At 27.8% G+C, this 18,092-nt stretch overlaps 2 protein-coding genes across 3 annotated transcripts in view; one reads left to right on the forward strand and one right to left on the reverse strand.

Moving 5' to 3' along the window:
• The window catches only part of LOC119678519 (solute carrier family 2, facilitated glucose transporter member 1-like), a 45,442-nt gene extending 39,572 nt beyond the window's left edge, over positions 1 to 5,870 (reverse strand). Inside the window, exon 1 of one of the 2 annotated variants that reach the window (XM_038090381.1) lies at positions 5,793 to 5,867. In XM_038090381.1, the coding sequence (XP_037946309.1) occupies positions 5,793 to 5,819 (27 nt within the window). In that variant the 5' untranslated portion in view covers positions 5,820 to 5,867. Of the gene's footprint in view, positions 1 to 5,792 lie in introns of both variants that reach the window. The other variant, XM_038090384.1, reaches the window with a different exon arrangement.
• Positions 5,871 to 11,228: 5,358 nt separating this feature from the next.
• Positions 11,229 to 12,041, forward strand: LOC119680085 (vacuolar protein sorting-associated protein 28 homolog). Its single transcript, XM_038092727.1, has one exon. It carries the CDS (start codon positions 11,319 to 11,321, stop codon positions 11,946 to 11,948), a length of 630 nt encoding a protein of 209 aa, XP_037948655.1. The 5' UTR covers positions 11,229 to 11,318; the 3' UTR covers positions 11,949 to 12,041.
• Positions 12,042 to 18,092: the final 6,051 nt, after the last annotated feature.

Raw genomic sequence — 18,092 nt, forward strand, 5'->3', positions numbered from 1 at the left:
ATATGTTATAAACGGTAAAATCTAGCCATAATGTTGCTTAACATATTATGCATTAAATCTATACTTATGTTAGACTGCAAGGAGTTTGGATAGCCTTCGTGGCTGTCATGTTAATTTCTAACTTTATTTTAGTAAACATTTTTTTGTTTTAATAAAGATTTTGATATTAGAGTAACGATAAATTAACTACGTCAATATTTTACTAAATCAGTAAATTACGTTAGTAAAACATGGAACAGTGACAAGTTTAGAGGCCACTATTCCAACGTTGAAATAAACCTTCAAAAAAGAACGGGTTTACGTCCCGGAATCAGTCGATGAGCAAGCTCCGTCCAACACCTCCCAAAGGGACTACGCAAGCAGGTCCCAACGAAATAAATGAAAAACTTATGTAGAAACCTTAAGCTGCCGATAACAATATGAATTTTTAATAAAAATTATATTAAATATATTATTGTTAAAGAACGATTAATTTTATATACAGTTAAGTTAGATAATCGATTGCTTTGGTTCACTTATTTTAAAGACTAGATCAGACGATTATCTAAATCAGGTCATACTGGCGATTATAAGAATCCACTTAAACCTATTGGCCCATTGGGTTAATTATCTAACTTAGTATTTATAACATTTATTAAAACTCTTCATACTAGCAATGGATGATCATGCATAAATCCTTTTCACTTATTCTGAAATTTTTTTTTTGTGAAATAAGTTGTAAAAAATAAAATTTAATTTAGGACAATATTGATATCTACTTATTTCTATAATTTTCACAAATTTATTTGAAGGATCGACGTTCATTTACTATACTTTTATAACTGATTATTGAATGTATAGAAATATATATTTTTCACTTTTCCAGGACAATTTCTTTTATACAAAATTAAAGCTGAAAAATTATTAAAATAAACCAGAATTATATACCTTATTATTAGGAATGTAATACTGTAAATTTTTAGAAACTTAAACCCATTTTACAGTTGTAAATTAAGTCGCAAAACTGACGTTACTATGCATTAAGCCAGCAAAATTGATGACTTACGCATGACTTAAGTCAGCAGTTACACTTAAGTTACGATTGGCCCTTAAACGAGCATCTGCCTTTGTGGCCCGCTTAACAACTCTTAGATATTAATTTAATATACATTCGACGGTTTAAATTTTACTAATTTTTGCAAATGTTAAACATAAAAAAACCACAATATGCACTTTTAATTAATATTTGCAAATATTAAAAAAATTAAACCAAAGCTGTGATAATAAAACTTGATAAACTTATGTATGTAAATAAAAATTATTTGTTTACTGCACAAACACATTTTTTTTTGTATTTAGAAATTATTAAAAATTGATAACTGATCACGTTATTATTATCTCATATAGCAATAACGTTTTGTTTAGAATTACACAATTTTTTTATTTACATTTAATTTAATGAACTACATTATGTTTATCTATTGTATCAATTTTTATACATTTTTTTCTAATATAATGAAAAATTATTCACTTAAATAAAAAAATCTTTAAAACAAGAGTAATTATATTAAAATTTCAATGCTTTATTATATAAATTCTAAAATAATTTAAAAAGCTTAGGTTGCGTTTGAACAGTTGAATATGAGTGGATTTGCCAACTCTCTTTAGCAGTTGATTGCACTAATGACAGATGGCTGTATTGTGTAGAGTCCAACTGACAGTTCACAATAATATAAATCGCGATTCTAAAACTCTGCTTTAAAATTAGATGCGCTAGGTTTTATTGGTTTTAACTAATTTGATTCTATTTAATTGAATTCACTAACACATTTTTAACAATAACTGCTTTGTGCTACTTTTTGTACTAATTGTTAATGACTATGTACCCGAACATTTCTAGCAATTGAGCTAACTACTCATTTTGTATTATAAGTACAATATTTCGTTATTTGCCCGCTTCTCATACTTTTTATTTTTATAAGTACCAAATTTACTAAATATAAATTTATTAATATAAGGTACAAGTCTCCACAATTTCTGGCCTTTTATCTGAACGACCGCGTTTCTCCTGTAATCCAGTTCTACAATCGTGGTAACAACAACTCTTTGTATAGAGTTTACTCTTAATCAGTAATTACTAGCAAGAACATCTTCCCTCTTCCCCTTATTTATATGGATATATTTGTTGTCTAAATACTAAGCCTTCTGTGTTCTTAGTCTGCCTTTCCCTTTATCACTGGAAAATGGTTTCAGCTTTTGATCTAAACGGGCCTATAGTTGGAATTTGTCCATTTTGCATTCCTTAGAGACGGTTTTAGTGAGAATAATTCTATTATATACAGATAATACATCATAAATGTATGTCAGGTTATAATTTTTATTCGTTGTTTTATAGGAGTTGATTCCTAATAACAGATTTTTCAAACGAATTAAGATAAAAAATATTAAATTGTTTAAATCAATTCTTAACCTTCTTAACTTCTGCTTTTGTTATCCTACAAATAGTAAAATTATATAAATAAAATCAATATTGTGAGATCACTCAAATATGTCGAAGATTGTAAAACAATATTTTAGAATGCTGGCTCGATTTATTAAAAAAAATTACAGTTCTTATTAATCAATAATACTTGTGTATTTAACTGTTTAAACTGTTGGTTTAATTTTTAACTAATGATTTTTTTTTATTTTTACTCTAAATAATACATAATAAATGAATATACAATAAAATTAATATTAATAATATTTCTTTTCATTCCCGCTAAACTGTGTCACAGATCAGCTAAGTAAATTATAATTGTTTTACATTTCTATATTTTTTAATTGCTTTTATAGATTAAAAAATTATGAATTTTTTAACAAGTTTTTTAATAAAAAAAATGTGCCACAACCTGAAATTTTTGCTTTGTGGTATTTGCATAAAAATAATTACTTTATTGTTATTATAAATAAAGCTTTATGGCTTTTTGATTTCATACAATTAATTTTTTTTTATACAGACACTCTTTAATTGTACTATATAATTAAATTTATTCTTCAAGAATACATTGTTTTTTTTTTCTCACAAATGTGCATTTAAAAAGTATTCCACTAATTAACTTGTAAATAAAAATAATTAATTTTTAATAACTTCGAAAGTTTAAATTTTCTGAAGAAGCTGCTGTGGAGCGGAGATTTGAACGAAGCTTAAATCCCAATGGGCCAATAGGTTTAAGTGGATTCTTAGAATCGCCAGTATGACCTAACTTAGATAAAGGTCTGATCTAGTCTTTAAAATAAGAGGACCAAAGCAAACGATTATCTAATTTAGCTGTATATAAAGTTAATTAATTTATTCTTCAAGAATGCATTGTTTTTTTTTCTCACAAATGTGCATTTAAAAAGTATTTCACTAATTAACTTGTAAATAAAAATAATTAATTTTTAATAACTTCGAAAATTTAAATTTTCTGAAGAAGGTGTTGTGGAGTGGAGATTTGTACGGAGCTTAAGTCTCCACTCCATAGCAACTTCTTAAAATAAGTAAGAACTTTTCTATTGTAATTATGAACAAAGTCTCCTAATAATCCTAATGAGAATGCCTTTCGTTAATATGTTTTATATTTTATAAAAAAAAGTAAGAAATAATCCACGAAAACCATTCCAATGGCTTTTGAAATTGAATTTCAAGTCTTGTATCTTTCAAATGTGTTAAATTTTCATGACACCTTTAAATTAACGATTTATATCCATAAAAATCTCTGAATCTCTGATGAAATATGGGATGCAAGGGGTATAGTGTAAGAAGAAACAGTGTTAACTTAAACTGATTTACAAAACTGGCAAAGCTAAACATTTTAATTAATTTATTTTATTAAAATATGTATACTACCTAAAACTGGTTCAAACACAAATATAAATAGTTTTTTTAGCATTTGAAAAAAAAAAAAAATAATAATAAGCGGTTTTTGTTGGTTTGAGTTAATTAAAAATTAAGAAACATTTCGTTTTTAACGTTTAATTTATTGTTCATTTTTATGACCATTCCCACAGATGAATGTCAGAGATAATTTGAATTATTATAAATTATTTTTATTAAAAACATTATTTAAAAACAACAGTTTGTGTTTTTAATGACTGTCTTATTAAACGTTTTATTATTATATATATTTTCTATTTTATTTTATTTATTTTAATTTATTTTATTTTATATTTTTTTTTAATCCTTTTTATGGTAATTAATGTAATTAATTAAATTACACATTTTGACAATAAAATATTTAATTCTTAAAATAACATATAATTATTTGATGCATATTATGTATTTTAACAATAATAAAAAGCATATTAAATTGAAGAAATTTTTATTTTATTTCTTGGAAAAAGTTTAAATAATTTTACTGTTAAAATTAATTAATAATATGACTGTTCCATATTTTTATAGGCTATTAAAGCACCCCGACCTAAAAGATCTATTGTGCGCCTAAAGCCCTAACTATGACAATTTTAGACTATTTATAAATCTTGTAATTGCTGTGGGCTTAATTTTACCTATTCCATAGAAAAGCTTTAATATATTTATATCAAACACAAACAATTCACCAATAATTAAATAAATCAAGGATATTTACGAAATTATTTTTTATAAGAATTCATTAAAATTACATAAATAATATTTTAAAATTAATAAAATATTAATTTAGAAAAAAGAAAGCTGTTTCAAGATATTTAATGTTGAAGACTCTTGAAAATATTTATATATTATTTAATCATATACAACGTGCACATATCCATATAAACATAATTAAATATAATTAAATTTACACTGTCAAAATTGATTAATAATCTGACTGCTCCATATAAAAGCCTAAATATATTTATATTAAATAGAAACAATTCAGCAGCTATTATGATTTAAATTAATCAAGGATATTAACGAAATTATTTTTTATAAAAATTCATTAAAATAAATTAATATTTTAAAATTAATAAAATATTAATAAAGAAAAAAGAAAGCTGTTTCAAGAAATTTAGTGTTGAAGACTGTTGAAAATATTTATATATTATTTAATCATATACAACGTGCACATATTCATATAAATATAATAAAATATAATTAAATTTACACTCTTAAAATTAATTAATAATCTGACTGGTCCATATAAAAACCTAAATATATTTATATTAAATAGAAACAATTCAGCAGCTATTATGATTTAAATTAATCAAGGATATTAACGAAATTATTTTTTATAAAAACTCATTAAAATTAATTAATATTTTAAAATTAATAAAATATTAATTTAAAAAAAAACAAGATGTTTCAAGATATTTACTGTTGCAGACTCTTGAAAATATTTATATATTATTTAAACATATACAACGTGCATATATATATATATATATACAACGTGCATATAATATATATATATATATATATATATATATATATATATATATATATATATAATATATATAAATATATTAAAATAGTTAAAAATTATTTAACAATAGTTATAAACTGATATTAATATTTTATAATTAATAAAATATTAATTAAAAAAAAAGATGTTTAGTGTTGAAGACTCTTGAAAATATTTATATAATATTTATTAAATACAACGTGAACATTTATATGTAAATATATTAAATTATTTAAAAATTATTTAATAATTGTTATGTATTTAGACATACTATATCATTTGCAAACATGAACATATATATACATATAAAATTAATAGATTATTTACAATTTTTTTTAAATATTGTTATATATCGAGATACATAATATTTTCGATTATATTATTAGTAATTATAATTTTTTTTAAACTTACCGTGTTTTCAGCTTTCTCCTGCACCATTTTGAGAAATTGATAATTAACTATAGTATAATTAACTATATAACTATAGTTTTACAAAAGAATAATAATTCTTTTAAATTAATTGAAATTATCAATTAATTTATTTTTAAACAGAAATAAGTGATTTTGTTTTAATAGTTTTTGTACAGTATGTCTGGAACCAAATCACGAAAGGTATCACTGAGGCCCTATGCTCCACTTAGGGGAGAAGGACAACAGTAAGTAAGTTAGTAATAGTTTTTGTTAAGAACAATTTTTTAATAATTTTTTAATGATTTTGTATAAAAATCAATATTTTTTGCTTTGTTTTTTTTTTTTTATTTAAATTATATGTTTTAAAATATATTTATATTTTTTTTATTTTATTTTAAAAAGAAATATTTAAGCTACTGCTTTACTATAACCACTCGAACTAATTATTTGAGCAAAAATTAAATAATATTTTTAACGTTTGAACTTTGATAGCCAACAAAACACAAAAAACTGTTATCAACAAATATTAAACAAATTTTTTAAATTCACTATAAATTATTGTAAGTGGAGAAAAAACTATAAAATTTTCCCATTTGGAATATTTTTTAATAAATATTTTTTATAACAATTAACACTTTTTTACGGTAAGTCACGTTTCGACGCTGACGATGCACAACAAAGTTTAGTTCACATGTTTTCTTCCAACTGAGGCAGTTGTGATTCTGTTCTTGAAAAATATTGCCAAAATGAATATTTGTTTATTAACAAATACAATACAATAAGATATGATGCGTTTTTTATTTTATTTGTATAGAAACGAGTTTTATTAGAATCGAAAGTGAACTGCTACTTCTTTTATGACGGCAATAACATTTTCCCACAAGCGCTGCCAATATTAGCTTTAGTCCTAAAGTAATATTATAAACTTTATTAAATTGTTTGATAAGATGTTCGTTTAATGATTATTTTGTATTAATAATTATATTAATGAAAATATTGATATCAATGAGCTTAATGCGATTGGCTTATCATTAATTGATAATAGGGAAATACTCGTACTTGGGATAAATACTTGTATCGACAATCTATAGTAGACATTATCAGTAAATATTTCACACTTAAAATACTAAATACTAATGCAATAGATTATGATAATAAGACTTATGTTAATTTAATAAAATATATTATTAGTTTACCATTAAAAAAAGAACATTTGCTTGCCCTCCATATCATTAATAATAAAAAGTATTTATATATATAGTATTCTAGTATTCTATAGTACTCTAATCAATTCTAGTAGAATAATAATAAGTAATATAATAATAAAGTATTAAATAAGTAATATAATGTAATAAATATAATAAGTAATATACTATACATGCCACTCTGAAGGGAGATGTGACTTGTGGAAGGCGATGTGTATGAATAGTGCTACTTACTTTTACTTTTTATCTTATACGGATAAGGTAATCTGCAAATCTGAATTTATTCCAGTATTTATACCAGTACTCTAATCAATTCTAGTAATATACTAATAAGTAATAATAATAATAATAAAGTATTAAATAAGTATAATATATAATAATAAGTACAATAAGTGTAATAGTATAATGTAATAAATATAAGAAGTAATATACTATACATGTGTGTGAATTACTCAACTTGCATAAGGGACAGAGCCCTGAAGTTATATGCGAAAATTGACAGGCTATCCTACTTACCTACTAATCTACTAATCCTACTAATCTTAGAGTAATCAGTCTCCGCACGCGGAGGTACGCAGATCTTAGATCAATCACCGAATAATTATGAAGCTTATGAGAGATATACAAATTAGTCAATGAGATGGGTGGGACCCTGTAGTACCCCCAGCTATCAAAGAGTAAAAGTGCCCAGTTGCGCTGACTCGAAAAAAAGGATCAACATATGAATATACACCTATGAATACCACTCTGAAGTGAGATGTGACTTGTGGAAGGCAATGTGTGTGAATAACGCTACTTACTTTTACTTTTCATCTTATACGAATAAGATAATCTGCAAATCCGCAACCGTATGAAAGAGATGTCTATATATTTGCAGTAGGAATAGGAATCGACAGGGTAACAGCTCCCAACGGAGCCGAGCACTGTGACTATGGTTGATCTTTTATGCTGTAACACACCCTAACCGAACAAAAGACATTCCGCCTTCCGAATGAAAGCTAGAATGTCGGCCGTTGAGAACCTCATTAATGACAGAAAGGGAGAGTAGTTCACAGAGAATGTGACTGGAAGTCTCGTTTGCTTCTGAACAGAGTCGACAATCTATCTCTTCGGACAGACCCATTTTATTAAGGTGATAACGCAGTCCACAGTGACCCGTTAAATATCCCACCAGTAACCCTAACTCTTTTCTGCTGAAAAAGGATACATTACCATAGTTGTACGGATGAACCAGCTTATATTTGCAGTAATCTAGTTTATCTTATGCAGACACCTATACCTTGACTTTAACATGATTTTCTTTCATGTAAATGTAGCGAAACCTTCAAGCAAATTCATTGAGTCCTTGAAAGAAGAATCTTCCATGTAGCATACACTATCCCAACTCTGCTAGGGTCACTCGCATAGAGGAATACCTTCTTTCACTAGCTAGGCGATATTTTACAAGTGATCGGAATTCCCTCGAGATTCTTCAGGTAAATTCGCTCCCAATAATGCTGTTTGAATCTATGAGACATAAGCCCCCCCCCCCAATTCTTCGCCTACTATTTTAAAGAAGACTCTTGCTCTTCCTTTTACTATTCCGCTCTACATTACTGGCATTTATGATCCCGAGCGTAAAGTTTATTCTTAGCTAGGCTAACCCGCAATTTTCCGTAAACTCACTGGTTTTAGTAAACATACTTTCGTTATCTATAAATCATATTTAGGGAGCGTCAAAATCTCATTGGCGTTTTTTTTCATTATAAAATATTGAAATATGGGTATTATCAAATTAATAATACTATTAATTTTATTATGAAATAATACTTTGGTCACACTTTCAGAGATGGAATACCTCTTCATATATCTTTATTGACTACTCCCATGGCACGTGTATATAATCTGCCTAGTTTATTTAATTATCACATTTATACCTCTCTACATAGTTTTATATGTCAACACATCAAGCTGATTATCAATAAACAACTTTTTAAATCTGCATAGTGTCACGTAGCTTCACTCTGGGAATGCACTAGTCAGACTACCAAAAATATAATATGTTCATTGATTTAGAAAAATAAAGTATTGAAAGAAGTGGGTAAAGCATTTAGGCACGTTAGAGGCAGACATACAAGGACCTCAAGATTCCATTAGTCATTCAAATAAAAAGTAATAACAAGGAGAACCAAATCACTTATGGAACTGCATGCCAATGATGAAGCTTTGAGAACATTGCTAGAAGATTAAAGAGTCGAAGCCGTTTGATATAATAAATTTAAACTTCACGTGATCTAGTGCGGAAGGTTATATCTATAGTGTGATAGCATATACTTATACTGTAAATTAGATCATCTCATGAAAAAGATTATATTCACTGTGGTATCATTTTTTTTTATGCAAAAGACGATTTGTTCAAAATAGCCTAATTTAACTCGTTCAAATATTTATAACTCTGTTGAAGTACTGTTAGTTTCTGTTACTAACTAAATCCATACTTCTGCTCAAACCCAGTTAATTTTTTTCAGATGGTTATGATTTTAATAGTTATGGATGTTAGACCACTATATCCAAGAGCAAAGTAATACTCGCCTGAATGTCGAAAAAATATTTCAATTCATATTATAATACCATCATTTTTCGGATGTTCCATTATAAATCCATCAACGTTTTCTAAATTATAAAAACTCTTTTATAGTATGGGAACTTAAAACGAAGATTAATGCTTTAATCAAAACTGTATTAAAATAATTTTAAATTTTTGATTGTAATTTTCGATAATATGGCGTTTACATTGGCCGAAAATGGCTCATTCTGAATGAGTCATTTGAAAGTGTTTACATTCGTTCTATTTCATTTGTTCTCATTTCAACAGCTGATTTTTCAACTTGCATGTTGATTTGATTTTTGGCCTGTGCCACAAAAATGTTGCATGAAGGTTAAATATGTCTTCAAACCTTACATTAGAAACTTAAAACATATTTTTAACTTCGATTAATTACTTTTTGGGAGGTAAAAGTTCTAAAAAACAGTGCATCGTTTTCAAGAAAATGCAAACATTTGTTTACCTTTTTTTGTAAATATGTTAAAAACAGCTTTTTCAAACTGTCAAAATGCCACGAAGAGCTTTCATTTAGGGTATGTTCAATGGATTCCTTTGCATTTGGAACGTATGTGGAATGCATTCGAACGTCATTCATACAGAATGTGAGAAAATTGCTCATTTTGTGCTTGAAATTTTATATGCAAGAATGAGCCATTCGATACTCATTTTCGATTTTTGACCAAAATGAGCCATTTTCGGCCAATGTAAACGCCGTATAAGTCCCATCTTCATTTAGTGTTCTATATTTTAATATATAATAATTTATTGCGGTAAATATTAAATTATAAGGAGAATAAATTATAATAGTGAAGTCAGTAAATAAAAATCAATTGCAGCAATTATAATTAATAATTAGTTTAATTATTAATTAGAATAAAAATAAACAAGGTACTGGCACCGCAACCATAGTTGATCTTTTATGATGTAATTATTAATTTTTTTATAATAGGTCTGTTTCACGAGCTACTCGTAGTAACTTTGAGTAACACTGTGTATACACAACTGTGTTTCACTAGGAAATTTTCGAGTAAATGAGAACATCTGAGAGAGTATACCATCCCTGTCGAAATTTGAAAATGCTACACAATCCAGCTGTTTTGGTTTGAATTTAAATTTTTGTGTTGTTTATTTGCGTGGCACTGGTGCTCTCACCAGATTTCACACAAAACTGTTCCAAGAAAATCTGAATAAAGAGCGTAATTTGGCACTTCATTTATGTTACTATGAGTAGCTCGTGCAACAGGCATATTAATTACATATTTAGGACGTGTGCGAGTTAGGCTAAGTTGATGCTAAACCAAATGGGAGTTTTTTTGCACTGCACACATTTAGCCATTTATCAACACGTATCGACACATCAATACATTATCGGCACAACTTAGAATTTTCCTCATTTAGAACTCAACTTAGATAACCCCATTATTATTAGTCTATATTTTAATAATAAATCTTATTACAATGGCATTTAATAATAAAAACATAAAATTTTTTTTTCATAATTATGTCTTTTTAAATTTAAACAGAATATCACAACTTATAAACGGTTATTAAAAAATTTTTATGAAAATCCGAACAATTTACAATAAAATATGGAAAGAGTTGGCAACACTAAAATATAACTTTGTTGTCAATTTTTTTTTTGCATTATTCGTCATTCAAGCAAAATCTGTTCTTTGTATAAAAAATTAGGAGAAAACATTTTTTTAATAATACTTGATAAATTTTACGAAATAAGAGATGCAAGATAATCCGGATTTATATGAAGAGGTGAAACTTTTCCGAAATGCTAGAGAACGTGAGAAATATGATAATATGGCAGATTTATATGCGATAATTAATACTTTGCAACAATTGGAGAAGGCGTATTTCCGTGATTGTATCACGCCTCAAGAATACACAGCAGCATGTTCGAAGTATTTAGTGCAGTATAAAGTAGCCTTCAAACAAGTGCAATGTGATGAGTTCCCAACAGTTGACACATTTGTGAAGAAATTCCGACTTGATTGTCCAGCTGCTTTGGAACGCATACGAGAAGACCGTCCCATAACGATACGCGATGACAAGGGTAACACATCGAAATGTATTGCGGAAATCGTATCACTTTTCATCACAATTATGGATAAGTTACGTCTGAAAATGAACACAATGGATGCTTTGCATTTTGATGTTAAGGACTTGGTTGATAATATGAATCGCCTTTCGCTCATACCCAAAGACTTTGATGCCAAACAGAAAGTTGAGACATGGTTGAGTACTTTAAATGAAATGCAGGCTTCGGATGAATTATCAGAGGCACAAGTAAGACAGTTTCTCTTCGATCTGGAATCAGCATACGCCGATTTCACTAAACTGTTACATAGCCAATAAAGATCAACGTTAGTATTTAGACATATGTATTTATATTATAATTAAATCTTTTGAATTTTTCTTTTAAGTGTTAGCTTTATACATAATTTTAAAATCTTTTAATAAACTATTAATTGTTATGAAGTATAATATTTTATTTATTTTGAACAAATAAGAAATTTATAAATAAGATAAGTTAAAGCATCTGAATTACAACTTCTAAATTTTTAAATAAATGTATATATTTAATTTGTTAACATTTTTGAGATAAAAAAGTTATTTGAGATTTTATTTTTTTGTATCAGAGAAGTAAAAAAAAATATATAGATTGGAGGCCTTGAATTGATACAACTTAACTAGTGAAGTTTCGAGCCGCATATCAAATGCAGATCTTTTGGTACAAACAAATCAAAAAGATGGATAGGATATACTATCCGACGACCAAATAAATACATTTCACTACAAGCTTTGACATGGAACTAGAAGGCAACAGACGCCCTGGTGCACCGGCTTTAGCTTGGAGAAGGACAATTGAAAGAGAAATAACAGAAGCACACTACACATGGAACGATATATGCAGAGAAATACCTAAGAGAATCGTTACGGCCCTATGCTTCACTAGGGGAAACGGATGCTAGGAAGATGGAGAAACTAGTAAAGTTATATGACTTGTAGTAGTCTGGAAATCAGGTGGAATGAGTTATTTCTGAATTAAGGGAGTGCACATTATATATTTATTTAAAGTTAAATATGACCATTAAGTGTATTTTTTAATTGAAAGGGGTGGATGACACGTTGACATTATTTTATCTGAAGTCGCTTTTAATATTTTTTATTCCCTACAATAGATTTCATAGAAATTGATTAATTAAATTATCATCTGTTTTTTCTTTCTCAGTGGTTATCATTAAACGTGAATTTATCTTTTTATTGTAACTTTTTTAAATTAGATAAATTAGATCTTTAGTATCACAATTAACAATTGTGGCTTAGATAATCTAAGATGATCTTTTGTATTATACTTACCAAATGTGGCTTAAACTATCTTAGAAGATCGTTTGTATCACAATTAACAACTGTGGCTTAAACTAGTTTAAGCCACAGTGATCCTAACTAAAAATAATGTATATAGACCTTGCAATGAAGGTCATAATGTCTTTCCAATATTAGAAGAGGACAGAAGCTCATACACCAGTAACTTCCTTCTACTCCACATCAAACCCAAAAAATCACAGAGAATTTACCTAATATTTTAATCCACTTTCAGGCTGATAAGTTAATCTTTTTTATAACAAATGACTCTAACTAAACATAAAGCATTCCGTCCTTGGAATGAAGGTCATAGTGTATTCATAATGTCAGATGAGGATAGAAGTTCCCGCACCAGAATTCTCTTTCTAACCCGGACCGCAAATTAACAATCATAGAGAATATTACTAGAACTTTAATCCTCTTCTAGGCCGAAACGTCAGTTTTTTATCGCAGATAGAACCTTATTCGAGATGGTAATGTATTTCAAAATTGCTCATCACGTATCATGTTAGCAATGTAATCTCTGCACTACTAGTAAAGACCATCCATCTAAATCAAATAAAAAATCGCCTCATATTCTACCGATTAATTGGAGTGTCGCGTCAGTAGCGATGACTTTCGATTTTTAACCAATAGTTAATCAAAGTCTATGGACCAACTAATGCTACAGTATTAGTTCTCCAGTTTATAGAAACTATAGAATTAGTATTTGCAAACATATTTGCAGCTTTATAGGTTAGAAAAGTCTATAAGCACATCATATAATTAAGGGAGCCATTACAAAATATGAGGAATTTTAAAATACGAATATATGGGTTAGGATATTGATTACGTAGGGGTTAAGTGAGAAAATGAGTATTTTTTTTTGGTTAAGGAATGAATCAGTTGTTTTTGAAATTTAATTGAAAGTAGCCTGAATCGAGACGGAAAATTTTGACATTACAATAGTTGGCAGCCTAAGTAAAACTCAATTCGATGTTTGTATAAGGACATGATAAGAGATCCACAAAAATATGGAGAGTAGAGCTGCAGTTGCCACACATATTTTTACGTACTTATGCTTGACATATCACTCTTATAGCTATACCATGAGCTATATTAAGCTAGAATAGTGCTTGCTTCATAAAGAATGAGTAGTTCTGTTCTGGAGATATCAGACAAAGACGTGTTAAGAATTTTATTGTTGTGCAATCGTGGTCTCGTAAACGTTACTGCATCTGTGTATAAAACTGTTAATTCACGTTTGTAATCCACTTTAATGATATTAGCTCCATTGCAATATGCGTCAACGTTTTTATGATACGAAGAAAGAGATCGATCGATGCTTTCTGGAGGGAGGCTCTATTGATCATATTATCATGACGAAGTCCATCTATGTGATACATAAGTTGATATTGCTTAGATAGTAGTTGATTGTGCTCCCTTACAAGAAACATTGTAAGTTCTAGCAGTTGAGATGCATAGATCTGCATTGGCCTAATACTAGAAGTGATGCGGTGTACATCCCAGAGTCATTCGTTTGCTATGACTAACAAGTGCCGCTCATCACTTCCAACGAGGACTATACATCAGTAATTATTTGACATAAATATTAGTTTTACTCTATGTTAGTTAAGTGACGTAGAAGTTGTAACGATGTCTGTTTCACTGGAACTAATATTTGGAGTTATTTTTTAATCTACTACAATCACACGAATTTTCTTTTGGTGTACTGGTTAAACCACATTATTTTTTTATGGTTAACCAAATAAATGAATTTAAATTATTAATTTAATAACAATTATTTTAACATTAGAACGACTATGAATGTATGTATGTATATATCTGCGGCCTTCCAATCTGTACAGTGAGTTGTGTTGACCCGCGATCGCATCTGGTCTGCTGGTCTGCCCTGCTCTACAATATCGACTTTCATCTAGGCAAAATTTATTATATAAATTAATAAATATTAATAGTTTATATATATTTGGATTATTTTTACATAAAAACGTTATATAAAATATATAAATTTGAATTTTTTTTTTATTAACGTTTTTGTTTCAAAATTATATTATATATAATTATAAATTTTTTTTAAATAAATATATTAAATAAAAAACATTTTTTCATATACACACATTTTATTTTCGAATTAAAATTACAAATATTTTTGTTGATCGTTTTTTTTTTTATCTCATATTTTAATACATAAAATCGTTTAATTTAATATATATATTTTTATTTATATATAGTAATTTAAAATTACAAATATATGCCGTTTCTATTATCATCGCGCTCATAAAAAATTTACAAATATTTTTCTGTTACGCCTCATATTCTATACGGAATTTTATGTTACATCGGTAATATAAGTGTCTTGACCATTTCGAATGTCTTAACGCTATCCGACGAGTCAATAAGATACAAAGTGTTTATTTTAATTATTTAATTAAATGTTGAATTTCTCTATATATTGCGAGCATATTTATCATATAGTATAATTTGATAATATAAGAACTAAAGAGCCAACTAAAGTCACAGAAAAATATAAGTTAATAAAAATAATAAAATAATATTTTTCTTTGGGGATCTATATATTCAGAAACTGCTTTATTTTGAAAATCACGTTTTAATGATATTTTATAATATTATCTGTAGTTTGCTTATTTTTAAAATTTTTCAAGTTACACATTAATCGTTTCAAATGGATTAGAAACAATTTCTTTTTCAAAAACGCTTACATATGCGCTTCTCATCCTTAAAATATTTACGGAATATAATTTGTTATATATATACGACATTATATCCTAATTAGTTTAACAATGATTTACAATATAATTAATTAAGTTTCACATATTTTATTTAATAAGTTCTTGAACCTGCTGATTATATCTTCCAAATCCTTGACTATATGCTTATGAACAATTGCTTAAGTTGTTGATATTAATCAATAATTTGAATATAGAATCTAATGGGAACACAACCCCAATACTTTAAACCGGAAAAATGCTCTCTTAAATTAAATATATAAAACTATAAAGTATTAAAGAAAGTAAGATAAGATATTTGTAAATACCTTCTCTTTCTCAATTCTTCCAAAGAGTTGAACATTGAATATTTTCTGACTATTTTTTTAAAAAAAATGCTTGCGTTATTTACTTTTTCTGATTATTTCACTATAAAATCTATAATGACTAATGATATTTCAGCCAAAAAAAAGTTTGAAGTAGCGCCATCTGTTAAAAATCGTGAAGAATTGACATTTCCATTAAAATGGAAAGATAAAATATCATCTCACAGTTTGATTTTTCTGACTGGTGTCAGTGTGCGAAACGTAAAGGTTACTGGTGAATAATACTGCACGCAACCAAAACCGATTACGACCGAATTCCAACTTAAGAAAAAATGCCATGTCCCTCTTTGATCCGAAAAAAATTTATCTATACGTTAAACCTATCAACATCCAAAAAAATCCTCTGTAATCATATACTCTTAAAAAACAAGAGAGATATTTTTTTGGTAGACAATTGACGAAGATCCTCTAAAATGTCGGTTCATAGCATGTTTAATCTAGCATGTTGTCCAGCTGAGCTGTACAATAACAAAACAGATGTGAGGTACTTTCTTCATAATTCTTACAGTTGCGGCAAGAATCGTCGAAAGGAATACCTATTTCCCAAGCATTTGTTTCTAACTGCCAGTAGTCCGTTCACAACCTCACAATATCGCATATTTTTGAGATTCTTGATGTTTAGTAGTTTAAATGTCATCGTGATTAGTTTTTAGTTTTAAAGTACCATTTGTATTGAATAAATCCATAAAACCGTAGGAAGTCGTTTAGTTTTTATACGCTCAAGTCTTTTAATTACCTTAGCCTTTAATCTTCTCAAATGAATTTTTGGAGTAATTGTTTTTAAACCCGAAAAATCTGTCTCCAGATTCAGGATTCTTTTCAACAGGATGAGTAAGATCCACACAACAATCGAGCTAAGATTTATCTAAGCTGCAGTGCATTTGAATAAATGTAAGTAGTCATGAGCTCCAGAACTGCAGTAAGGATATGTCAGAAATATATGGATTAATTCCTGACATTTTGCAACTGTTTAGCACTTGTTTGTACTTTAATCTAAGTTGAATTAGAAGAGTTCTTACTGCATGGAGAGATCATTTTTTTTGGAACTATCCAACTGTTGAGAATCGAGTTTGATATTCTTTTGTTGTACTATCGACGCCTGTAGATTATAGACTGGCAATGATTAATAACTTTCTTTTCTCCGTTGCGATCATTTTCCATGTATTTAAGACGACAATTGCAGCAGACAACAGATTTTATGGAGAGGTAAGTCTTTAGTGATCAACGTAGCCTTGGTTATCCATATATCGTACGCGAGAAAAACTGCTAGTTGTACTCTTCACTAATTAATTTTAATAATTTTAAATTTGGTAGTTGAAGTAGTGTAGATTTGACATGCGGTGACAGCCGATCGAATGAAATTGCTGGATTTATTGCTTAAACTATATAGTGCTTATACAAAATACTTGCTAATAATTAGCTTATATTTATAAATTTCATTGGATTGAATTTACATTAGAAAGCAAATTATAAAATATAGTAAATAAATAGTAGTTAATTAATATATAATAAAACCAAATGTGTAGTGTAGGATGTGAAAGCTTCGAAAAACTAGTGCTAATTTTACTTTTTATACTGTCGACTTTATGGTTAACCAAATTTTTCTTAATTCTGGTTTTATATATACAGTCACACTTCCATAACTCGAAGTACCACTTTTCCAAAGAAAAAATTCGATTTGTGGAGAGTTTGAGCTAAAGAATTTTTTTGTAATTATATGTAATTTGCTCTCTAAACCCTGTTGCACTCTATTTAGTTTGAGTTATGGAAATTTGTCTATATGTATTGTATATATAATTATATATACGTGGTGTTCACAACTTCCACATTAATTAGGCTAACATTAAATACGTGCTTATATATGGTTGAAAAGATTTCGGAGAAATACCTAAGAGCGAATTGATGGTCTTTAAACTCAGAAATAAATTTTGCTAATTTGTATTCTAGGTAATACCAATACTATAATGTAGTGAAAGCTTTGGACGCTCTTATAGGCAGATATCTCTTGTAATCACAAGGGA

This window comes from Teleopsis dalmanni, chromosome 2, assembly GCF_002237135.1.
Source record: "Teleopsis dalmanni isolate 2A chromosome 2, ASM223713v2, whole genome shotgun sequence".
NCBI lineage: Eukaryota > Metazoa > Arthropoda > Insecta > Diptera > Diopsidae > Teleopsis > Teleopsis dalmanni.

Excerpts from the sequence above, each read along its gene's own strand:
- LOC119680085 (XM_038092727.1), top strand. The coding sequence starts at position 11,319 with ATGCAAGATAATCCGGATTTATATGAAGAGGTGAAACTTTTCCGAAAT.